This window comes from Ictalurus furcatus, chromosome 19 (genome assembly GCF_023375685.1).
Source record: "Ictalurus furcatus strain D&B chromosome 19, Billie_1.0, whole genome shotgun sequence".
Lineage (NCBI taxonomy): Eukaryota > Metazoa > Chordata > Actinopteri > Siluriformes > Ictaluridae > Ictalurus > Ictalurus furcatus.
Genome location: NC_071273.1, coordinates 6459584 through 6486757, shown reverse-complemented (window position 1 = coordinate 6486757; position 27174 = coordinate 6459584). Strand labels below are relative to the sequence as shown.

At 38.2% G+C, this 27174-nt stretch overlaps 1 protein-coding gene across 2 annotated transcripts in view; it reads left to right on the top strand.

Annotated features, from left to right (window-relative positions):
* Positions 1-19450, top strand: part of vegfab (vascular endothelial growth factor Ab) — a 28880-nt gene extending 9430 nt beyond the window's left edge. The window contains exons 4-8 of one of the 2 annotated variants that reach the window (XM_053650212.1): positions 902-978; positions 1238-1270; positions 7414-7485; positions 18062-18208; positions 18312-19450. In XM_053650212.1, coding sequence (XP_053506187.1) covers positions 902-978; positions 1238-1270; positions 7414-7485; positions 18062-18208; positions 18312-18333 — 351 coding nt within the window. In that variant the 3' untranslated portion in view covers positions 18334-19450. The remainder of the gene's footprint in view (positions 1-901; positions 979-1237; positions 1271-7413; positions 7486-18061; positions 18209-18311) is intronic. The other variant, XM_053650213.1, reaches the window with a different exon arrangement.
* Positions 19451-27174: the final 7724 nt, after the last annotated feature.

The following is a 27174-nucleotide window of genomic DNA, read 5'->3' as shown; positions in this document are numbered from 1 at the left end:
ATGCTTTGCCTGACATAAGCGCTTGTAATGGTGTTTCATAGTACAGAGGTTCATAATGTTTCATAATGCAGAGTTGCCAAAATCTGGGTTTTAGCCATAGCATTTACAGTTTTTGACATCTGGCTACTGCGATACCATGTCTGCTTTTTCAGATAAAGCATCAGTCAGCAAATCAAAGCAAATAAAGTTTGCCAGTTCAACATGAAGGGAAAGTTCATGTCACTTTCACTTTGCACCAATTTTAATTAGGTAAACTTTGACCTCGGTTTTATGAGCCAATAGAAATCAAGAGGACATGGCTGTGGTCCCTGGATGGTAAAAGTACAGTGCTGTTTATAATTTATGCTGTTACCATGGAGGCTTCTCATTCACTGACGTACAGTAATTTTTTTTGGTGGTAAAAAAACAAGAATCCCTAGGATTCTAGGAATTTTTACTTAAAAAGCATGTAATTTCATTCTCCTGTAAGTAGTACTTAACTACACTCACCAAAGGAACGATGACAGATGGGCACTTTTGAGAAAACGTCTTCTTGAACAACATAATTAAAATAAAAAAACCCTAAGAAAATCGTTTGACTTAAATGATAATCAAGGGTCCTTGACAGCAACTTTTGTCATCTGACCAGTTTTGACATTAGGCTTACAATAATCCTTCAGGATTGCTTATAAAATTATATATAAAATGCTTATGAATGTGTTATAAAGCCCCAGTGTAGGTACCCTTCAAATAGATTTTTCCTACAATTTTTAAACATACACATAATATTTCAATAAATCATACAATACTTGGGTTATCACATATCAAAATTCCCATGGAAATGAAATGTCAAGCCTGTTGTACAACCATTTTGGCTGTGTCATGTTGTGTCTGTGTTTTTTTTTTTTTTTTTTTTTTATAGGTACAAAAATTAAAACCCCTGCGCATCAAACGCAACTATCCAATGAGTTTTGCAGAACACACTGATTGTGAATGCAGGTACAAAATTTTACTGTAACAATTGTACATAATCATAGCAAGTTTAATTTTTGTTGAAGAAACTGCACTTTCTCTAACTTTTCCTTTTGCCTTTACTGTTTGTTGTGGGTCTGCTCTGTGAGGGGCTTCCTAACCTAAACTAGCATAGAGTTAAGCGGCACCACAGGACTTCTTAGCTGAAGTGATTTTGAACTTTCAGTTAAGTCCAAAGCAGTAAACATAATATTGATTGTCTCTTACTCTCTCCTTTTTTTTTTAGAGTGAAGAAAGACATTCAGGATAAGATAGAGAAGTAAGTACACACATTTTTAAGTCATGGTTGTCTCTGACACTGCAAGACAGTGTCTGGTATCAGTAGCTCCTTTTCCTTTCCTTTCTCATTCTGTTTTTTTTTACTATAATATTAATTATATCTAGAGCTTCCGTGTCTTTCTCTCCTTTTATGTAACATTTATTGCCATGCAGTATGTGGTAATGTTTATCAGCATCATCATCATCATTGTCATCGTTGTCATCATCTATAGAGGTTAGCTTTATTTTGTATAAATGTTAATGTTAGTGCCACAATGTAGTTTATGATTCATTAGTAAAGGTAGATTTACCAAACATCATTCAACATTATGACCTCAGCTACAGTGCATCCGGAAAGTATTCACAGCACTTCACTTTTCCCACATTTTGTTATGTTACAGGCTTATTCCAAAATGGATTAAATTCATTATTTTCCTCAAAATTCTACAAAATCTACAAACCCCATAATGACAACATGAAAGAAGTTTGTTTGATATCTTTGCAAATTTATTAAAAATAAAAAACAAAAAAAGCACATGTACATAAGTATTCACAGCCTTTGCGCAATACTTTGTTGAAGCACGTTTGGCACCAATTACAGCCTCAAGTCTTTTTGAGTATGATGCTACAAGCTTGGAACAACTATTTTTGGGCAGTTTCTCCCATTCTTCTTTGCAGGACCTCTCAAGCTCCATCAGGTTGGATGGGGAGCGTCGGCGCACAGCCATTTTCATATCTCTCCAGAGATGTTCAATCGGGTTCAAGTCTGGGCTCTGGCTGGGCCACTCAAGGACATTCGCAGAGTTGTTCTGGAGCCACTCCTTTGCTATCTTGGCTGTGTGCTTAGGGTCGTTGTCCTGTTGGAAGATGATCCTTCGCCCCAGTCTGAGGTCCAGAGCGCTCTGGAGCAGGTTTTCATCAAGGATGTCTCTGTACATTGCTGCATTCATCTTTCCCTCGATCCTGACTAGTCTCCCAGTTCCTGCCGCTGAAAAACATCCCCACAGCATGATGCTGCCACCACCATGCTTCACTGTAGGGATGGTATTGGCCATGACTGGTGCCTGGTTTCCTCCAGACATTACGCTTGCCATTCAGGCCAAAGAGTTCAATCTTTGTTCAATCTTTGGTATGAGAGTTCTCCAGGTGCCTTTTGGCAAACTCCAGGCGGGCTGTCATGTGCCTTTTACTGAGGAGTGGCTTCCATCTGGCCACTCTACCATTCAGGCCTGATTGATGGAGTCAATTGTGCTGCAGAGATGGTTGTTCTTCTGGAAGGTTCTCCTCTCTCCGCAGAGACACGCTGGAGTTCTGTCAGAGTGACCACCAGGTTTTTGGTCACCTCCCCGACTAAGGCCCTTCTACCCCAATCGCTCAGTTTGGCCGGGCGGCCAGCTCTAGGAAGAGTCCTGCTGGTTCCAAACTTCTTCCATTTACGGATGATGGAAGCCACTGTGCTCATTGGGACCTTCAATGCTGCAGAAATGTTTCTGTACCCTTCCCCAGATCTGTGCCTCGATACAATCCTGTCTTGGAGGTCTCCAGACAATTCCTTGGACTTCATGGCTTGGTTTGTGCTCTTACATGCATTGTTAACTGTGGGACCTTATATAGACAGGTGTGTGCCTTTCCAAGTCATGTCCAATCAACTGAATTTACCACAGGTGGACTCCAATCAAGTTGTAGAAACATCTCAAGGATGATCAGTGGAAACAGGATGCACCTGAGCTCAATTTTGAGTGTCATGGCAAAGGCTGTGAATACTTATGTAAATGTACTTTTTTTGTTTTTTATTTTTAATAAATTTGCAAAGATTACAAACAAACTTCTTTCACGTTGTCATTATGCGGTATTGTTTGTAGAATTTTGAGGAAAATAATGAATTTAATCCATTTTGGAATAAGGCTGTAACATAACAAAATGTAGAAAAAGTGAAGCGCTGTAAATACTTTCCGGACGCACTGTATCTCACAGGTAGGTGAGTTTTTGGACTTCTAATACAGAGGTCAGTGGATTTACTCCAATATTTAGTGCAGTTATTCCTTCATTTCTCAGTGTGTGTTAATGTTAACATGCTATAGGTATGAGTGACCTGCAAAGTCAGTGACCTTTTTATGATCTGAAGTAAACCGTTGATGGGGAGTTTATAGTCTCTGATATCTTTAGTGGTTTCAGATAAGAGTGAGCTTTTGAGTCTGGCTTCAACACTTTATGATTTTCTTCTAAGGCACTGACCTGCCTTGTCTCGGTTTTGGGCATAGGAAGCTCAAAATCAGCTTTTGTGTCCATAAATTATTGGTTTGTGCTACCTTTGTGGATTTCACAGAGAAATGTGTTCTGTGTCAGGAATATCTAAGTGGTGTAGAGGGTGTTTCTGACTGCTGTATCTTTAAAGGCAAAGGTTATACTGGAGAATACTTTGCCACATTTTCTGGTAAACAACTTTCCACAAGGCATGTGTCAATATAGGGATAAATTTATACATTTTAAATTTATATCTGGAATGTATGTATTTCTGTGAAGCTGCTTTTGTGACAATGTGCATTGTTAAATGTGCTATACAAATACAATTGAATTGCATTGCTATATGGTCACAAAATATACTGTGACATTTAACTGCACAATATTATGGATGGATATCATTACTATTCCCATATATAATATGCTGATTTTGGGGAATTGGACATATGGAATTGAACAGTCCATATGTCAAACACTAAGAATATGAAGTAGCTTACACACATGTAATGAAGAATTCATACTCTGTATGAAGAAGTCCAAGATCAAGTTGTAGTATTATAAGGTTCAATCTGGATAAAGAGCTATACGAGGTTTGGGACATTTTGTTGTTCCAGTCTGTGACATTTTGACATTCCAAACTGTAAAGTACTGTTATCCACATTTACAACTCAAAAAGATCTATACTGCACCACTACTTTGGATTCAGATTGTTAAACTTCATTTAGAAAGTACATTTCTGAACACTGGCCAAATATAACCTTATTATTTTGTAATCTCAAATACTGTTTGGTGTTATATGTTTCTATTAGGGATGTCAATTTACACAAATTCCCATGATCAAACGTCATTTAAATTAATGATTGATGAATCGATTAATCATTAACCTTAATACCGCAAGATACATCTACTGCCGCGGCATATAGCAGGGTGTGAAATTCCCACTCAAAACACCAGCTTCCTCACCCAAATGAAAAGCTTTTTTTTTTTTACTCTAAATAATAGGCCATTAGGACTGTAAAATGAATCGATGTGCTTATGATAATTTGATAAAACAACTTATTTAATAATCAAATATAATGACTATAATATACACTGCATCGCTAACGCCGTCTCAGATGCACACTCTTGCAACAGAGCACATGTGAGCCTATTCATATTGCGTGCATCCATGTGACCAAATAGGTTGTTTTGTTATTATAAGTGTGTTATTGTCTTCCCAAATGTGCATAGGATATTGTGCGGAAAACTCTGATCGATCAGCTGCCAATCGGTATCGGCCGAAAATCATATTCTATGACTCACTCGGTAGTCTCTAAATGTAGCCGATTTCACGAACCGATCGCAATTTGATGACGTAAAACGTGAGGACGTAAAACACATTAAAATTTAGAACTGCAGTCATGTCATCACTAGTGTGGAATTATTATGAGGTCTCAAGAAACAATGAAATATTCGCCATTTGTATTTTATTAAAATGTTTATGTTAAAATGAATATTTGTTGTGCTTATTTATTTGATTCTCAGTTAAAACAACAATCTACAACATTACCGTAAATACTGTAATATAACCAAGGCAACATTTGTGGAATTATTTTATCGGAAAAAAAAAAAGGTTAACAGTGACGGTCAACAGAAAGCTTACTTATATATCACTTATATAAAGCTTGAACAATCGGTAATCAGCATCAGCTGCAAAAATCCTGATCGGAGCATCCCAACTTTTACTCATGAATGTCCATAACGTGTTTCAGACCTACACCATTTAGTTATTACTTCGGCGGTCCTGCTTGAAGTTGAGACTTACATACCTCACATGGATAACATTTAATTATTTATCTATTACATGTTCAGAAGCTAAACCGACCTGTTAGATGATATGCTAATCCATTTCGGAGTCCATTCTTGCCGGAACGTTGCAGTCCAGCTGAATGAAATTGATCAACTCTCGAGCCCCAGTTTTTTTCCCGGCTAAAACCGAGGTTATTGTTGGTTGTGTGGTTTCATATCCTGTCACATAGGCTGCTGGATGCACCTTTTTAAATGGTATATCATCGTGCTTGTTGTTGTATTGTATTTTAAAACACAATCACAATGTTTGCAGTTAACATTATCGCCATTTAAACGAAATAATCCTAAAGTTATGTACGGCATGCTCGCCTTGATTTTTCCTTGTGTGTCTGCTGCACGTGTTTTGCGCGTGAGCCACAAAACACACCTCAAAACTACACACTCTAATGATGACCTGGCTTAATCGACCATTGATAAGTTTTATCGCTTAAATTATTGCTTAAATATTAACGACAATTAATCAATCAGTTATTAATCATTAGCATCCCTGATTTCTATCTGACTGCTTCTCATTAAGCAATCGAGTCTCTGTCTCAATAAATAACTAATAAATGGTGCTAAACTCACAGAAAGACATGTAAGCCTATTATGAGTACATTCTGATCATGTGTTTTTGACTGAGTTTTGTGTTTTGAAATGTTATCTCTAAAATTTAACCTGCAGTCTATTTCAATTTCAAAATCAAATTTCAAAAGTTGTTCCTAAACAAGATAATTTACCTTAAAATTTAATTTTAAAGCATTTAACAGTATAGTCATATCAAAATACATTAGAATACACTGTATGTGTTTCTGTGCAACCACACAGACATTTCTTTCAAACCTTTCCAAACCCGAAATCTGCTCTCTTGAAATGTCAGTTTATTAAGCATGTAACTAAGTATTGTCTGTAATATTTAATAAGATAATATTTTCCGATGTTAATTAAAAATATTAGCTTTATTCTGTTTACACATCAAAAGACCAGCAAGTACAATAGACTAATCCTGTTTTGTCCAGTCACTATTATTGAGCATAACACATACAGTTAAAAGTTTCTGCTTTTTCCAGCTCTGTATATAAGGCTTTAAATTTTTTTTTTTTTCTGTCAGAGTATAAATACATCTGGATAATAATTGTCTAAGGCTGCATATGTTGCATTCATCCTATGTTCATCCTGGATGATGATTGACTGGCACAATGAAACATATATAACCAAGTTCTTACACCAGAACTTTGCGAAATAAACAAATTAATACCACAGAAATGTAAAGTATGACAGAGTGATGAAGATTATGTGGTTAATTCATTTTAGACCACAATACCAGAGAGAACCTTATAATACTGAGGTCACAAAGTGTCTCCAAATTTGTGCTTATTCTTAACTGTGGTCTCTTCACATAATAAGTGTGATCAATTTAAAATCACTGTTTTTATTATATTAGAACTAAATAAACATAATAAATTAATACAAAACATTGATCAGCACATGTCTACTGTGAACACAGTTTAAGGATGGGTCTGGCAAAGGAATATCTGGCTTTAGATGTGTGCACACTTTTCAGTGTTAGTAGAATGGAATGTGAAATTTTGTTTATTTACTTGACTTGCCACAGGAAGGCGCTCCAAAAAGAAATCTTAAGAAATATCTGGTTGTTTGTTCCTTAAACAAAACACATGTAACTTTCATTGGTTAAAATAGCCCTCCTTACCAGCAAATAACAGGTTGGCATTTATGGTCAACATTTTGATCTATGCCTCGCTGTGTATGAACTATTTTAGTTTATTTGTTGTTTTGGCTTATTTGTGTTTCGACTTTCATCTGCCATGTCATCCATAACGCACATTTTAAAAAACTCATTACTAGTGCTGTTTTCTATTCTCTCTGCATTTATTTGTCCTTTGTTACAAATGACACCTAAGTCTATATAACATGCTCTGAGCTGGTTGGTGCTTTTTTTTAAAAATTCTTTTTTCCCTACTTTTTCCTCTGCATTGGCTGTTTGGCTTACCTGTTGCATCATTTGCTCAAATTCAGTTGTTCTATTTCGCTGTTTGTTTTTTGTTCCTTTTCCAGAAAATCCCGGAAAGACAAGGGGAAGGGTCAAAAGGGAAAGCGAAAGAAAAACCGTGACAAAATGCGGGATTTGTATGTTACTTCAGCCTTCTCCTCCACCCACCTGCACCTGAGTGTTATGCTCTTGGTCATCAAATTAATTTGGGAGAAGATATGTTGTCTCCTTTAATTAACTAAAATCACAATTAATTAGCCTTAATCCTCGGCAAGAACATACTGCGAACTTAACTACAATTTTGTTTAAAGAACCAAATCAAAACCGCAACTCAACTGCAACCCCTAGTCTAACCTTCTTCTCGCTAAGGGCCTGATCTGCTAATTGACAAGTTCAAAGTTAGCAGGCTTCCACAATAGACAACGTATCAACATTTGACAATACCACTGAATCTGCTGCAATACAATATGATATGATTTAATACCGTCTGATCAATATATGAGCAACATTGTTCAGTATTAAGGGTAGGGCTAACATCAGTTTATATTTGAATGATGAGGACATAGAGAAGTACTATTTTTAAGGTATCAAAGTTGTGGACAAATTACCTCACTAGCCTATTTAATCATCGTTTTAAAAATATGATATTTTTACACACCAATGATTTGTCCATTTTGATAATAATTGATCTATAATCATTTATAATTCATAAAAAAATTAATTTATAATTGTTACCTCGATTAATTTTAATCATTGCCTTTTAAACCAATGCACCAATTCAGGTCATCTGTCCATTACACCCCTAGTATTGATTGCTTGCATAAATTGGCTAAAGTATTCTTTACTGACCAAAACCTAATTTAATTGGTACAGAAAGTCAGTAAAGTCCTCTGTAAATCCATCTCTATCATTCATAAAAAAAGGGACAATATGTACACAGTAATAGAGCGCCCTTCTGCTTTCTCCAGCTGCATGGCTTCCAGATAATGGTACTAATCTTTGAAAATCTTTGTTAATATCTTTGCCATTGTTTTCTAATGGCAATCTTTTCTCTGTCCTTAAAAATATGACTGCTGAGTCTGTCCTGTGTGTTATGTCTTGAATATTATTTTTCATGCCTTACGCACTCTACTCTTATGTTTATATTTGATCAAAAGTGAAATCATTTCTTGCTCTAATTTCACCCCTGTGATGTATGTAAATCAACAGTTTGGTCTGAGACATCACTGTATTTTCATGGTTATGAATATTGGAAACATTATGTTTTTATTATGATAAAAGAGAGAGGGAATGCATTTGTCCTGTTAGATTGAAGTGTCCCTAGTAAAATTGTGATGGCAGTGCATTTTATATTGAAGGTAGGGTTAGAAAGCCAGGAACAACAACAACAAAAAAAAAGAGCAATTATAAGGTAAAGAGGTAAAAGTAGCATTTTGTGTACTATTTTTTAAATCATATATCACAGATTTCTGCTCTGCGCATATCCAAGTGTTTTGTCAAAACATCAAAATGTATAATAACAACAACTAAACTTCCCGTACCAAGAATAGATCACTATAAGATTTAGCATCTATTCGTTTTGCTAATCAAGTCCATTTAAGTGACAGTGTATTCAGGCCCATGAGATATTCTTACTGACGTTCTAGTTATAACTGATTCTTGAATGAACAAGTCGTTTCAGAGTTGTTAAGACTGTAAAAGGTTGTATAAAGCTCTATAATACAACCCCAATTCCAAAAAAGTTGGGACTCTGTGTAAAATGTAAATAAAAATAGAATGCAATGATTTGAAAATCTCATAAACCCATATGTTATTCACAATAGACCTTAGATAACATATCAGATGTTTTAACTGAGTAAATGTACCATTTTAAGAAAAAATAAGGTAATTTTGAATTTGATGGCTGAAGCACACCTCAAAAAAGTTGGGTCACGGCAACAAAAGGCTGGAAAACAAGTGTTACTAAAAAGAAACAGCTGGTGAACATTCTGCTTTTATTTACATTTTACACAGCATCCATACTATTTTTGGAATTGGTTTTGTACATACAGTACTGTGCAAAACTCTTAGGGACCCTAAATTTGTTTTTATATAACATTTTTCTTAGAAATTTATTTTGTATTTTACAGTATTGTATCAGTAGAAAAAATGGTTTCCAAAAAATATGTTATTAAAGGAAGTAACATAAGTTAACAACATTAAGTTTGTCTGCAAATTGCAGAAACAGAAACAAGTGAAACAGTCAAAGTCTGGAGCTGTTGCAGTTTTACAGGGTGGACACATTTTAGATATTTAGAAACTTTTGAGTATAAGCACAAATTTGACTGTCACATGAAGTGAAATACATATAACTTGTAATATACAGTGGGGGAAATACATGTTGGACACGTCAACATTTTTTTTCAGTAAATATATTTCCAAAGAGGCTATTCACATGAAATTTTCACCAGACATCAGTATTAACTCAAGAAATCTGGAAATATGAAAAAAAAACAACAACATTAAAGTCCATAAATAAACTTATGTGTAATAAAGAGGAATGATGCAGGAAAAAAGTACTGATCATGCTAACTGAAATGTATTTAATACTTAGTGGAGAAGCCTTTGTTTTTAATGACAGCTTCAAGGTGCTTCCTGTATGAAGAAATTAATGAGCCGCAGTATTCAGGTGTCATTTTGGCCCATTCTTCTAAACATATTGTCTTTAAATCTTGACTTAAATTAGATTTAAGTCAAGTGATTGACTGGGCCATTCTAACACCTTGATTTTTTTCTCTGAAACCAATTGAGAGTTTCCTTTGCTGTATGCTTTGGATCGTTGTTCTGCTGGAAGGTCCACCCACATCTCATCTTCATCATCCTGGTAGATGGCAGCAGATTCTTCTCAAGAATTTTCTGGTAAAGGGCTCCATTCATCTGACCTGAGGATCTGTGATGTTGTGGGACTTTTTCTCCAAAGGCCCAGGGAAGCTCGTTAGTTTAAAGGTCACTATGAACTCCATGAAGTATCAGGGGATTTTAAATAAAAATCTGTCTGCATTTACCAAAAAGTTACCGGGTTGTGGTTGGATCTTCCAGCATGACCGTAATCCAAAACATCTGTCCAAAGGCACACAACATTTTTTTTAAATGAACACAGAATCACATTTTGAAATGGCCATCCCAGTCCCCTGAAGCAAACTGCATTGAAATCTTGTGAGGTGAGCTGAAGAGGAGATAGGACCCTGGAGAATCTGGAGATATTGCTTTGAGGAGTGGTCTCAGATTCTTTGCTCTGTATTCTTCAGTGTCATCAATCATTATAGAAGACTTAGTGCTGTTATGATGCCAAAGGGAGGTTGCACATAGTGCTGATTCAGAAGTACCAATAACTATGACACATAGTTTTGTTAAAAAGTGTAATGTGTTTTGTTTGTCATATAATAAATTTACAATTAAAGGTTAGATTTCTCTCATTTTTAGTTTATGCAAGGATTACATCAACAGCTATGTGACAGGGCAATAGCTAAATGCAGAGGCCATGTGGTATAAGACTCCTGCATTGCCTTTCTGGCAGTTTCACGAATCAAAAGATTATGCCACCCCAATGGTGAGCTGGACCTCAAGTTCATGATGGTAGGCTCAGACTCACGTGTGTGAGTGTGTGTGGATGAATGAGAAACAGTGTAAAGTGCTTTGGAGAGCCACTAAGGTTAAAATGTGCTATATAAGTGCAGATCATTTACCATTGGAGTGGCTAATCTAGTTAGGTAGCCTGGTCACATCGCTCCAATAGGTGTCCAAGAGCCAAACGCCAGGGTTCTCATGCATCAGATCCTCAAGCATATAAAGCCATGCACTGAAGACCCTTGGGCACCTCTGGTCACACTGTGAGTTGGGCAGTACATAAGTGCCACCACTCTGCCTCAAAAGCAAACCCATGTGAGGAATTCCAAAAATAGGCCATACCCTTTTTAATAAGGGGTTGTACGCAACATTTTCTTGTACAGAAATGAGCAGACCTAAACGGTTCCTGGAAATCCTCCACTTATGCATACTAAAGTTGTCAGATTGTTGTTCATATTATAAACCCGCAAATGGGTTCACCAGTGAAATCAAAATCTTTGATTTCAGTTCCAACATGGGCCTATTGGAACTAAGGGGCTGTCAGTGATGGGGCATCAGTCTGTGAATAACCCCCAAAGATGTGTTCTTGTCTCAGAGAAAGGGGCATGGTCCCTGATGTGAAGCATTTCTTATGAAAAGGGTATACCTATGTGCGGTTCTCCTTTAGAGAGAGACAGTCACCACAGACACCTCCCCGACCAGATCCCTTTCAGGGGGCATACAGACCCTCAAGGTGAAGTCAGAACACATCAGTTTACTAGAATTGAGGGTGGCCTGGCTGATCCTCAGGTTCTTTCTACATGCTTTGAGACCCAATGTTGTCCTGACCTGTTCAGGCACGTAAATCAAAAGAGGGGCATGAGGTTAAAAATGCTCTCCTTCTTACATGGAAGTGGGATCAATTGGCTTACCAACAGCGAGCCTCCTTGACTTGATGTCTATGACAAGCAGTCTAACAAAACTTTCATGAATGCTAGAGCCCCGAGCACATGGGTCTTATATGCTTTCATTATTCCAAGTATGTTCAGTTGGAGTTGGTGCCTGTCTATGCTAAAAGTGTATGTGGTGGCCATTTTGGGAGTGGATGGCACCTTTCTCATAGGCACTTAATGTTTCTTAGAGGGGCTAGGCACTTGCATCTGCCACATTCCCCAAGAGCCTGGTGTGGGGACTACCCTCTTGTGTCAGAGACTCATAAGAGCTGTCTGTGCAAACCCATATGGGATGCTGATCTGAAATGAGTATCATTGAAGACACCCTTTCTTGCTGGCGATCACCTCAGTGAAAGAGTGAGAGAACGGCATGCTTTAGTGATAAGTTCACCCTGCATGATCTGTTGGCATGATGATTTGTGACCAAATGCAGGGTGTTTAAGGTTATTTCACTAAAATTTGCGAACCAAGTGATTGACCTCACAACATTTTACAAAAGTCAATCTACAGTGTGGTCTCTATTGTGCTCAGTACACATGTTGCAGTAGTATTTGAACTGCACGACAGCTTGTTCATCAGACCAGTTACTCATCTGTCACAGTGCAAAGACATGTGGTGCTTCCCTGTCTAAGCAGAGATTGGCCCACTGGGTGACAGAAGTCGTCACCATGTCCGACAAACAGGCTGGACAATCAGCCCCCTACTGTGACGTGCCATTCCATTCCACGAGGAGTGTTTCATCCTCATGGGCACAACTTAGAGGCATGCCACTCCAGGAGGTCTGCATTGCAGCTACCTGGACATCACTCTGTACCCCTCCAGATTCTTCAAGGTCAACATCATGTGTCATCTCCAAACACCTTTCCAGTTGGCCAGGTGAGTTGGTTCCCTGTGGCAGGGATTATCTAGATGTTAAACACCACACCTGGTGTTTAGAAAGGGTGAAATGGGAAGCTGAGTGCAGATATAACTGTGGTTCTATGAACACTGAATAATTACCAGGTAGGCTTGTGTGAAAAAACAATTTAATCATCTCTACACAATCTCTACACTGCCATGATATCCAGTGATGTTTACTTTGATTATATTATATTATCAGAGCTGCCTGTTTAAGAGTTAGTTGCATATACTATATACATACTTACATATGACTTATCACTCAAAAATACATGAAAAATAGCAGATTTATAAAAGGATTTAAAAAATCCAGATATAAAAAAAAAGTTATTTTACTGTTTATTGCTCATTACTGTGGAATCACCTAAAAATCCACTGTCAAGCTGAGTTTGTGTCATTACCACTGCCAGGAAGTAGTTTCCAATTGTACAGTGGGTAATGCTTGTTTTCCTGATTTTTGGGCTATTGGTTCTGGGTGATTAAATACATTTTAAGTGGTAAATCTCAAGCAGGGAAAAATAAAATATCGCACAAGCCTACCATATGGTGTATCATTTGCACAAGAGCACATTCAGGTGTTTATCATGCAATGGAGTCAGAGGTGGATGGAGATGCAGGTTAGCCTTGTAATAAAAAAAAAAACACTGGCACAAAATTCCAAAATGTGAAGCAAGGATCATAAACTTGAGAACAGGCAGAAGGTCAGGCGATCAGCAAACAGAACGATGTAGGCAAAACCAAAATCCAAAAAGGAAAAAAAAAAACAGGCAGTGAAGCAAGATAAAAACCAGAATAGAAACAAATACAAGGATTGGTAAGTCAGGTAAAGGCCCACTGAGTGTTACTTCATAACTGGGTAAGTGCCCAAAGTCTACTTATATAGGGTGTGGTTGTAATTAAGAACAGGTATATGTGATTAGATCTCTGGAGATTGTCAGCTGTGACAGTGGAGTGTTGTGCTGGGGATGGTAGTCCATTGTGGCCATGTTTGTAGGTCATGGTGTGTTCTGGGAAGTGGAATGTCTGATGGATTCTGTGTGACCACTATCCACCCAAGATTCTGAGGCGTCTTCTACAATGAATGGTTTCAGTGGGTCTGGATGCATCAAAATAGGAGCAGTGGTGAATTTAGTCTTGAGTTTCTCAAAGGCTTCATCGGTTGTTGTGTTCCACGCCAGATGCATGGGTACCTTCTTCAGTAGTAACATAAGGGGAGTAGCAATGGAACTAAAGCCCTGAATGAACCTTTGGTAGAAATTGGTGAAGCTTAGAAATCTTTGGCGCTATTGGGAGTGGGTCATTTGGTGACTGTAGACACTTTTTCTTGGTCCATGGCCACTCATTTGGGGCCTATGTTATATCCCAGGAGAGATGGTGGACACGTGAAATTGGCACTTTTCTCCCTTTACATAGAGCTGGTGGTCAAGGAGACATGCCAGAACTCACTTAACATGCTGAATGTGGGTTTCCAGAGAGAGGGAAAGATTAATATGCTATTGACATATGCAATTACAAACTTTCCCAAAAAGTCCCTTAAGGTTGGTGGTTCGATTCCCGGCCCATATGCCTCCACATGCCAATGTGTCTTTGGACAAGACACTGAACCTAGCGCCTTGCATGGCACGCACTTTGTAGAACCACTATGGTTAAAAGGCACTATAAAAGTGCTAACTATTTACCAATGGTGGTGCTAAAGGCCGTTTTCCACTCGTCACCCTCTCTGATGTGGACAAGGTTGTAGGCACTGTGGAGGTCCAGCTTGTGGAAGGGGATATCAATATTTTACTGTGATCTGGATGAGCCCACAATAATGGTCAAAGTCCTCCTCCCTTCTTCTCCACAAAAAAGACTCCTGCAGAGGCAGGAGAGGTGGAGGGACAAATGAACCCCTTTTTGAGTGCCTCTTGTACATAGTTTTCCATGGTCTGTTGTTCTGTTAAGGAAATTGGATATATTTGATTGTATGGTGGTGTTGTGCCTGGTAAGAGCTCTATGGCACAGTCATAGGGTCCATGTGTGGTGGTAGGCCATTAGCTTTGGCCTTACTGAATACCTCTTGGAACTCTTGACACTCTATGGGGATGTCTGTGAATACTTGACTCTCAGGACCCTCCACTGTGCCGAGGCTATGACGAGGTGGGGAAGATGCAGACAGTGACCCTTGCAATGTGATGACCATTTTGTGATTTCCTTGTCATGACATGATATATGGGAGTCATGTAGGTGCATCCAGGGAAATCCTAGGATGATGGGATATTTCACCGTGATGAGAAAGGAAATGAGCTCCTGGTGGAGAGTGCTGACTTGGAGTTGGAAAGGCTTTGTACACATGGTAACAGTTCCATCTCCTATGTGTCCTCCATCAATAGCGTGAATTTTTAAAGGGTACTGAAATGGTAGCATAGGTATGTTGAGCTTTCTGAAGGTGACGTGGTCCATGAAGTTCCCTGCTACTCTGGAATCAATCAGCGCTGAAAGAAGAGAGACATGGTCTGAGTTTTTTTTTCTGGACTTTTAGGGTAAGGGAGATATAGGTAGAATTGGAGGTTCTCTCAGTCGGTCAGGGATTCTCTGGTTTTTATAGAGCCACAGTTATATCTGTAACTAATGTTTTATCATATTAAACCAAGTGAATGTCTGAGGTTGATTCATTTTAAATTGTATATAATAGATGTATGGAATTTAGAACCCTCAAATTACTGGAAAACTTGGTACAAAAACACATTGTTTTTCCACTAGCTTTATTATTTAAAATAAGTGAAAAATCTGACAGTGACAGTTTCATTGTTCAAAGAAATTTAATCAAGATTTTCAAGATTGTCATGTGTCATGCATAAAAGTCTTGAAAAATAATGGCAACATTCAAAACATGAATAAGCTAGCCAGACTTAGTTGCTTAACATAAACATACAGGCTTAAAATTAACGAAGAATTAAATAAACACTGCTGTGTGTCAGCAAAAATTGCACATCCAGATTAAACCACATAAAATTTGGCACATGGGAAATTTTTAAAAAAAAAAACAAAAGAAAGAAAGATCACTGTGCCAGTAGAGAGTAAATAATGGCAAGTCACCCTATATAGATTAACTGACGTTCAGTTATGAATTGATTGTCAGTACCTGTTGGGTTTGATTTGGCATGAGTTGGTTATTTTGTGGGGACCCTACCTCCTCCAAATTAACTTTATATTAATAAGATGTGTATGTTTTGTGTAATTTATGTATATTTTACTAGCTTACATTTAAAAGGGTGGTTTGGTCACACCTGTAGAACTGCATCATGTCCAAAATCAAAAAAAGATTTGCTACATGTGAGTGTTTTAATGAAATAAACTACAGCTTTTTGACTGTTATTAATGTAAATAATATAATCCCTGCAATAAAGTATATTGGTGAGGATTTAGATATTATTATTATCATTGTTGTTGCTGGTGTTGTTGTTGTGCCCGCGTCTGAGCTGGTCATAGTAGTGATGCAGTAAATCTACACTTTGCTGAAGTGTCAATAAATTCAAAATCTTGAGCCGCACAAACACGGTAGTCCTCCACTGTAGTTTTGAATGTCTCGCGCGTTGTTTTGAAGTACTTGCACGCATACCTATAGACTGAACACCTAATATGCGTGCGCATGACATCGTTTTCACAGATTCTCGTTTTTGTATTTTTACACGGAGATGATAATGGCATCATTTTCAAAAACTTGCACTTTGAAACCTTGTTTCAAAAGTTTGTGTTTTCAGGCCCCACAACGCCATTGTCATGTAAACGAACAGCCAAACCACATAAAAAGTTTTCCATTTTTAGTTTAAAACATTGTCGTGTAAGCGGATTGTGGGTTTGAGCCCTATCCTAGGAACCAGACCCAGTCACTGGGGTAGCACAAGCTACTGCACTCTCAGTGCTGGTCCCAAGCTTGGATAAATGGGATGGTTGTGTCAGGAAGGTCATGCAATGTGTAACCTGTACCAAATCAAATATACAGATCATAAACCAGAGACAGGTGATCTGCTGTGGAGATCCCTAACCAAAGCAGCTAGAAGATTATGATTATTATGATTATTATTATTATTATGATTATTATTATTATTATGATTATTATTATTTCTCCATAGAGGACCTGGATTTATTTACCCTACAACGCAGTTAACAACAAAATGTGTAATTTTTTTTTTATTTGTAAATGGAGCACTTATGCAAAAGCTCTCGATCCATTTCACATTTTTCATGCAACTCTAAAAATACCCAGTGAACCAGTTGCACAGCTAGGGGGTGAAGTTTGGGTTTATACCCCTCTGAAATATTCCAAATGCTTATTTGCTTAATAATTTGCTTATTTACTAATGGGTTTAGTATAAGATACATGCAGTGCAGCTTATTACATGCTGTAAAGATGTTTATAAATGCCACAGACATTAAACGAATGCATCCGTTAGTTTGTTTTATCATAGTTTATTGGCTACCAGCTACTATGGTAAGAAACAGGATTAACCAGTAGGTAATCATGCATATTTCCCATTTCTGTTTGAAAACAAGACACAGAGCATAGCGATATTTAGATCGTAGCGATATCTTCAGACCGTGAAGTAGGTTTATTGCAGGAGAAGAATTCCAGGTCTGGTTTTATAAGATAAAATACCATTTCCCCTTATTAGTAGTGTCTTATTCATTTGTAGTGGAACTGTCATAAAGGTATTTCATGGCAACATTGTATAAGGCCATCACCACTCCTCTTACTGTCTAGCATCCACACAAAATGCATGAGCACCTCAGGTTTATCAGTGTAATTTTACAGATCACGTGGTGTTTTTATTTAGTATATGCAATGCAGTGCATCATGAATGCCTATAAGACAAAATAATGAACCACACTGTGGATTTAAATCAGTTGTTCTTTTTTTTATGTCAAGCATCACCTGACTTTAGTAGAGATAGAGGGGGGCATGTCCAGTGTTCATGTGCGTCTGGTGATACCTGGTTACTGTGGTTACATGTCTCACACCTCAGCAGGGCTTGCAGGTGCATGCCATGCTGTGCCTAACATCTCCCAATCCCCCTATGCACACTCCTGAGACTGAGACTTGGCTCAACATAATCCCCCGCTTGCTGATTTTTGTTGTCCACAAAAACTCACCCAAGCTTCTCTGTGTGTTTGGAAGTCAGAAGGTGTATCTCATTGATTGATTTGCTTAATACTTTGGATTCTGATTATTTTACTATTACTTAAATAATTTACTTATCTATTATTTCTTGTCTTGTCCCTCCCCTGTGCCTGTCTTCAGTACTCACTGTAAACCATGCTGCAGTACATGTTCTGAGAGGAGAAAAAGACTATACATTCAGGACCCTGAAACGTGCCAGTGCACCTGCAAACACTCAGAGGCTGACTGCAAGCAAAAGCAGCTCGAACTTAATGAGAGGACTTGCAAGTGAGTATGTGGATGTGTGTGAGGGAGTGTGTTTTGTTGCAGTATAAGTGTGCATTTGGGTTCATCTATTTTCTAATCACATTCCATCCTCCCTCTGTACTAGATGTGACAAGCCAAGAAGATGAGCAGTGATCAGCCTCTATAGGGTTTTTCTGAAAAAAGGCATAAACACTAATTATTAATAGCACCGCACTTTGAACCTTCAATATAGATCCGTCAACCCTGGACTCCTGAAGCATTCCCCTTGACTGACAGAGTGAGTGAGCAAGTGTGAGTGAGCAAGTCTTCCCCTTGTAAATTTCACAATAAATGTGTATATTGAGTAAAGATTTGAGCGAAGACTGAAAAGGACAGAACAAGTAGAATTGCTGCTAAATTGCTGCCTAAGAGGATTGGCCTTGTCAGTGTTTTTGGCTACACATATGAAAATGTGTCAAAATCACTCACTGATGCAGCATATCACTGGATTAGCCGTGTTTTGGTTTTTTTCATATCAACATCGACAAACAACAACGGATATACAGACAATTAATGGGACTGAAAATGAACAATAGATGAAAGAATACTGGATTTTGTCATGACTGGCCTCATCAAAGATTATTAACCTGTTCTGCCAGATTTCAATATCCAGCGCATCTCATCTTGTTGATGAATGGCATGAGAAACATATAAAAACAAACAACAGAAGATCCTGTTTTATCTGCTTTTATTAATACATGCCACTTATTCTATATGGAAATCACTTTGCCTAGATTCTGTGACTTGACTTCATTCTCTACTGAACGACAGATGACTACTTGAGATTTATGGTCACTTATTTCTGTAAAATTGTGTGTATCTTTTTTCTGTCATTCAGCCTATAGTGAATCACAAAATGAAGAATGCAAACACACAAGGTCATTTGAATGTTTATTAATATCCATTTGAGCATTTGACCCCTCAAGTCCATAATTTATATTTTCAGTATTCTTACTGTCCATATTTAATTGGTTCTATTTATGTGCAGTGTTATATTCTGATCTCTTTCTAATAATTTTTATCGTCAATCTCACAGTTTGAAGAAAGTGAGTACATTCCCATAGCTGATCGTTTCTGTTTTTCAGTTTGCCTCAAAAATTGTTTCTCTCTGCATATATATGGGTTGTGCAGTTTCAAAAAGGCTGTGTGTATGTGTGTGTGTGTGTGTGTGTGTGTGAATGAGAGAGAGAGCGAGAGAGTGAGAGAGAGAGAGAGAGAGAGAGAGAGAAAAAGAGGCAGCATGTAGTATGAGAGACAGGGAAACTAAACTAGACTTGTGAGTGTGTTTTGAAGGCTCCAAACCTATAACAATATAGCCAAAAGAAATCTTAGGCTATAAAACACCTGCTACCTTTTTATTTTATTGTTGTCAAATAGCAGACGTTGCCTAAGTTTAGTTTATTTACATTCTCAGTTATTTATTTACTCGCTGTAAATATGTCTAGATTTAAGTCTTTTTGTGTTTGTGTAATGTAGTAAAGTATATTTATTTTCAAATTATATTACGTTTTTCTTTTCTATAAAATGTTTGAAAATCTGTGCTTTCCTCTGGTCATTTTGATTTCTCATACAATTACATTAAAAAGTACTGTATGTAAATAAATTAAACTATAGTTTGAGGCACTTTTCAAATATTAGCTTCAAGTTAATATGTAAAAGAAACTTTGACTATTGGTAGACTGGTAGAACCATAAGTCTTTCAAAGAAACTAAGAAAAACAAATATTCTAGTTTTACCACACAGACTAACCAAGAGCATGACCGTAATTAATTGGTTTGTGCACTATTAGGAAAAAAAACATTCTTCAAATGTTCTTTAAAGGTTCACTGGGTGAATACAGGCTGTTAGCATTCTAAAAGGGTTCTGCTTTGAACCCTTTCTGATAGGGGATCAAGGTGTTGTAGGGTTTTGTAGTAAGAATATAGTAAATCCATAATCTTGGAGGAATGAAGAAAACAATAATGAAGTAAACAAGATGGTTCATTGACATTCACTATATTCAACTAGAGAATTGAACCAAAACTGAAGACATTATCCTCTTTCATCGTTATCATTTTAGTAAAATTTTAATATCATTAAAATGTGCAAGGTTCCATCTCCTGCAACAACACAAAAAAAATCACAAACACATACATGTCTGAAACAGTTGGAAATTTGCCGGGAAATTTGCCATGAACACATTGTTCCCCCATACAGCAGGAAGGCTGGTGAAGGAGGCAAAAATAAAAAAAAATCTGCCAGGAGGTTTAGACGTGGCCATAGTTAGGGCTTTCAACAAGATGATGATCCAAAGATAATTCCAATTCAACACAAAAATCATTAACAAAATACAAAATCATTGTTTTGAAATGACCATCTCAGACTTTGGATTTGAATGCTACCGAAAACCTGTGGTCTGAATTGAAGTGGACAGTCCAAAAACCTAAAAACATTAAGGAGTTTTTGTGTAATATATAGGGGTGCTTTTACATATACAACTTTGAGTGCATTTGAATCGATCCTTAGTGTGTTTTCATTTTTGGTGCCATTTGCTTAGGCAGGTCAGAACACAGCAATTGCACTTGGTTACAGACTGAAACAACTGGACCAAGTCCATCTGAAGGAGTTGGCCTCGCTCTGGTTTCAAGTGAACTCTAGAGCGGCTCAACTGCAGCGTGAAAAGCAATTCGATCCTGAATTGACCCAACTGCAGGAAGTGAACCAAACATGTTGTGTATATTGGGTTGCGGGTAACATTTTTTCTGTGTATGTACAAGCTGCTAAATAAAGTGTACATGAAGTGTAAACTGAGCCAAAGGACAGAGCTGAAGTGCTACAGAAATGTCATATGTTCTGGATATTTGGGCCGATGAACAAAAATAACCTTCAATAAGATGATGCATGCACAAAATAAGCTAGTTATTTATAGAATTATTATTGAGTGCTGTTCTCCATGCTTGGGTAATATTTGTGATTTCTACATGCATATTTGTATGCTTTTTCCACTTTGCTTTTTGGTTTGTTTAATTATATGCAGTGTGAAACTACACCAAACTAAGGGGCAAATGAACCAAAAGTTTAAGTTTACTCTGATTCAGATAGGACAAACAAACTAATATGTGTGAAGGAACCACTGTGCTGTATAGGAGTGGATTGGGATCCCTTGATAAGTGCCTCCAACCTTTTGAGACCTTTTTTTTTAAAATGTCTAAATACAACATATACAGTATCTCACAAAAGTGAGTACACAACTCACATTTTTGTAAATATTTGATTATATCTTTTCATGTGACAACACTGAAGAAATGGCATTTTGCCACAATGTAAAATAGAGTGTACAGTTTGTATAACAGTGTAAATTTGCTGTCCCCTCAAAATAACTCAACACATAGCCATTAATGTCTAAACCGCTGGCAACAAAAGTGAGTACACCCCTAAGTGAAAATGTCCAAATTGGGCCCAATTAGCCATTTTCCCTCCCCCGTGTCATGCGACCTGTTAGTGTTACAAGGTCTCAGGGGTGAATGGGGAGAAGGTGCGTTAAATTTGGTGTCATCGCTCTCACACTCCCTCATATTGGTCACTGGAAGTTCAACATGGCACCTCATGGCAAAGAACTCTCCGAGGATCTGAAAAAAAAGAATTGTTGCTCTACATAAAGATGGCCATGCTGTAAGAAAATTGCCAAGACCCTGACACTGAGCTGCAGCACGGTGGCCAAGACCATACAGCGGTGTAACAGGACAGGTTCCACTCAGAACAGGTCTTGCCATGGTCGACCAAAGACGTCGAGTGCACGTGCTCCGCGTCATATCCAGAGGTTGTCTTTGGGAAATAGACGTATGAGTGCTGCCAGTATTGCTGCAGAGGTTGAAGGTGTGGGGGGTCAGCTTGTCAGTGCTCAGACCATACGCCGCACACTGCATCAAATTGGTCTGCATGGCTGTCGTCCCAGAAGGAAGCGTCTTCTAAAGATGATGCACAAGAAAGCCCGCAAACAGTTTGCTGAAGACAAGCAGACTAAGGACATGGATTACTGGAACCATTTCCTGTGGTCTGATGAGACCAAGATAAAGTTATTTGGTTCAGATGGTGTCAAGCGTGTGTGGCGGCAACCAGGTGAGGAGTACAAAGACAAGCATGGTGGTGGGAGTGTCATGGTCTGGGGCTGCATGAGTGCTGCCGGCACTGGGGCGCTACAGTTCATTGAGGGAACCATGAATGCCAACATGTACTGTGACATACTAAAGCAGAGCATGATCCCCTCCCTTCGGAGACTGGGCCACAGGGCAGTATTCCAGCATGATAATGAACCCAAACACACCTCTAAGACAACCACTGCCTTGCTAAAGAAGCTGAGGGTGAAGGTGATGGACTAAACCCTATTGAGCATCTGTGGAGCATCCTCAAACGGAAGGTGGAGGAGCACAAGGTCTCTAACATCCACCAGCTCCGTGATGTCATCATGGAGGAGTGGAAGAGGACTCCAGTGGCAACCTGTGAAGCTCTGGTGAACTCCATGCCCAAGAGGGTTAAGGCAGTGCTGGAAAATAATGGTGGCCACACAAAATATTGACACTTTTGGCCCAATTTGGACATTTTCACTTAGGGGTGTACTCACTTTTGTTGCCAGCAGTTTAGACATTAATGGCTGTGTGTTGAATTATTTTGAGGGGACAGCAAATTTACACTTTTACACAAGCTGTACACTCACTACTTTACATTGTAGCAAAGTGTCATTTCTTCAGTGTTGTCACATGAAAAGATATAATCAAATATTTACAAAAAATGTGAGGGGTGTACTCACTTTTGTGAGATACTGTATAGTCCCTGTATGCTTGAGCTCAAAATTTCACTTATTGCGGGTGTTATACTTTTTGCACATTTTCATGGGGTGACAATAATTCTGGAGAGCACTGTACATGGATTATACTGAGAACTGTTCTGATCTTTCATATCTAACTGTAAGTCAATATTTTCTTAATCATATATTAAAGAAACATAATCTATTGCATGCATTCTCAAATCTAGTGCTGGAGGCCTGCTGCCCTGCACAGTTCAAAGTTTTCCATGCTCTTAAAACATCTGATCCAATATATGGAGAGCTTGGCAATACGTTCATGAGCTGTGTCAGGTGTTCTTAAAGCAGGGAAACTCTGCAGGGCAGTTTCAGGTAGTTCACTCTATGATTAACAACAAGGCTCAGAACCTTTACCTGTTTATGTGTTGCTATTAGGTCAAATTATCAATAAGCATAGGGTCAATTTACAAAATTAGTGTAGATGACTATACATATCTATGTCATCTTAAATATGTAGTTCTTTCAGCCTGATGGTAAACTAGTTTTTCTTGCTAATCTAATATTAACAATTGAATAAAATATATACAAAATAATAAAATGCAGTCTAGGAATTCTGGCTGTCCAGACCAAGACAGCTTTAAAAAAAAAATGGTGGTGTTTCTCTTGACTCTGACTTGTCCTCCAGTTCCCAAACTGATCATCATTTTTCACTTAAGTAGCATAGCACAGATCAGACACTACCTAACATTACACGATGCTACTTAGCAGACACCTGTTCTTATTTATTCTCCCCCTGACTAAGCTTTGTTTACTAAAGTACTGAAAAGAAGGCTACAAGTTATTTTAAAAGAGCTGCAATTAGAGTACACCAGAGAAATATGGTACATACATGTTGCATGGTTTCACTACACTGACTTTTTTTTGTCATTTAGATTCTGCTTATATTTAGATTTTAATTGACTTAAAAATTGTTTTGTTTAAGCTCTTAATAGCTTTGCACCTGCATATACAGTATCTTTGAAATTTCGCCTGAGTCGGATAAGAGTTTAGCCTTACAGGTAATTACACAGGTAATTATTGATCACCTTCAGGATAATCAATAATTACCTGTGTGTCAACCAACAATAAGATTGTGTTAAGGAAAGAAAATATTTAGAGAAAATAATTACAGAAGAGAACCATAAATAAAACAATTGGGGCATACTTAGAAACCATGCAAGTTATGCAGTGCATGTTCCCAACTACAGAGCAGAAGTACATGCTGATTTCTATAATGCATAGCTTTTGCTTTCTGACTGTAGTCTTTGCAGCTGTTTGGCCAAATCTTTGCTAATAGTCACTACAATAGCAACACTCAGTAGATGGTTGTTAATAAGGCTTAAAATCAGTTTGTCAGGATTTGACGGTGTTTATTTTGCAACAAGTATTTTTAGCCTTTTTATAAGTCCACTCACTGTGGATTTGACCGTGTGAACCATTTAACAGCAGTAGCTTTCCCCTACCTGTGCTTAAAAATGTAATCCAACCTCTCTCCCTCCATCCCCAGCCCTGGCTGAAAGACATGCTCATTCTCTGGTTAAACACATGAGGAATGCTGTAAGTGATTTAATCTGAGATTTGGGGAGGGATTTGTGGGAGGCTGATATGTGCATTCTCATTGAGCTAATGCAAGTCTCTTCATTCATTTGTTGCTTTGAGTTTATTTTAATTCTCCAAATGTATTTTTGAAGATAACCACCTACATGAATTGGGAGTTTTTTGTTCTTGCTTTTACTGAGAATTTTACTGAGAATTACAGCAGCATACATGCAATGGTAAAATAAATAAATAAATAAATAAATAAATTCTTCATATTTTCTTCATAGGGCAGCATGGTGGTGTAGTGCATAGAATTGCTGCGTGACAGCTCACTGGACCGCGGTTCAACCTTGAGCTTGGGGTACTGCCTGTGCAGAGATTTGCATATTCTGCTAAATAAAATATGGAAAGCTAAATTCTGTTATATTTTACCCCTCCTATTTGTTCAAGTTCACTCCTCCTTTTTCTCTACTCACTGACACCTATTGCCAGAACCACTTGTAGAGTTCAGTGCGATCCTGTGCAGCGTGTGTCTTTGGTTGGAGATACAGTTTTTACTTTCCTTCAAAGCTGTGATAGTTGTGGATAATTGTGCTTTTTCTCTTCTGTTTTTCTCTGATTTTTCTCTCACCTCAGCGTGTATATCTAATCCTCTTTCTGTCAAGTGTTGGCTGTAACTGCTAGCTAGAATTGCTACTGCTAGCTTAGCTTGTTAGTATACACTGCACTGTGTCCAAGCTAAGTTGTTGTTGCTAGTTTGTGGTAGCTAACATTATCAGAGTTATTGGTATTAACAGGATCAGAGCGTGTGATTCCGTCTTTTGCCAAATGGACATCCACTGACCTACCCACATGGCTACACCTTTACCCAGAATTGGAGTGGAGGTTTGTCCAGCAATAATAGGCCAGAAGGTGCTCCCTGCATTGCCTAATGCTGCTCGCTAAATTTTTGCAGAGCCAGAAAGTTGACCCCAGCAGATGATCTTACACTTAGCATGCAGTCTATCTACAGCAAACAGTGCTGGTCCAAGGCCAGGAAGATAGTGAAGGACCTCAGCCATCTGAACAACGGACTCTTCTCTCTGTTGTGGTCAGGTAAGCACTTCTGCTCCGTGAAGGCCAACACAGAGAGAATGAGAAAGAGCTTCTTCCATTCACAGAGTGCCATTCAGGTCCTCAACCAGGACAACACATAGGACTAGAGCTAGAATTATTTGAACAACACCCACCTCAGCCTGATGTTGCACAGCATATATTGCATATCATATATTTTACAAACAACTGCACATATCTACACCTTATTCAAAATACAGTCGTACAGTTTCTGCCAACGTTTTTTGTATCCCTTAAATAATATTTTTTATAATTTTCCTTTCCTACATAGTTTTCCCTTCCTGTATAGAATTATATTCTGGTTTATGTACATTCTGTCACAGACAGTTGTTAAAAGCATTTCACTGCACGTCATACTGTGTATGGTTGTGTATGTGACCAATAAAATTTTAATTTGACCCACCTTGGATTCTCATGTCACCTGTAATCTTTTAGAGCCAGAGGATGGCCATCAGCTCTGTATCAATTGCCTTGGTATTAGTCATCTGCGCCTATGCTAACTTGATGGTTAGAAGGTCTACACCTCAATTCTGAGGCCAGGCCATGAATTATAAACCCTTCCTTGGGTTTGACTAGAGACATGACTTGGCTCTCCCGTGGGACAGGCTCCAGGCTCCCTGCGACCCTGTGTAGGATAAGCAGTACAGAAAATGAATGGATGGATGATTTAGCTCCAACTTTTGGAGCTGATTGATTTTGGATCTGGAGCCACATACAATGAAGCCCTTCCCACAACAAAGCCAGAAAACAAACAAACAGCTGAACCATACTATTCAACTCTGGCTCCAGTAGTGTCTAGTAAGGAGATAGTTTACAGATGCAACCAGTATCACCGCCCTTGAAATGGACGCAGCTCACTTAGGTTTGGACACAGTAACTCAAACCACAGCACTGAATGTGCTCTTTTGCTTGCCTGTCTTCAAAGCATTCTGTGAACCTCAGTGTGAGGATTACATGGACAGATATGTGGCATATTTCTAGCAACCTACTTCCACATGCTAAAACACTGTGGTGGGAGCCTTGGCTAACATGTTGGGTGCTGGTGGGTTTTGCCTGAACTGCATGCCCCCTGTGAACCCCTGCATTGCATTGCTAATGGGTTTCACCAGATGAAGCATTATACTCTAATGTATGCTGTTGTTCTCTTGGCACCATCTAAAGTGGACCTCCAACATGACCATTTTGATGTGAGTGTGAAGCAGCTAAGATGAAAACCTCCAAGAGTAAGGCCATACTTCCTTCAGGTGAGGGGAGAGACTTTACCCCTGGTGAAGGAGTTTAAGTATCTTAGGATCATATTCATGAGTGATGGAAAAATAGAGCATGCCAAATGGTTTGTATCAGTGGCTACAGTGTTACAGTCACTGTATTGGTCTGGGAGGTTGAAGCAGCAGTTCAGTTTGTAAATGAAACTTTCTGTATACTGGTCTATCAACGTCATATACAATCTGCATCCCTTGCAAATAGGAAACACTTT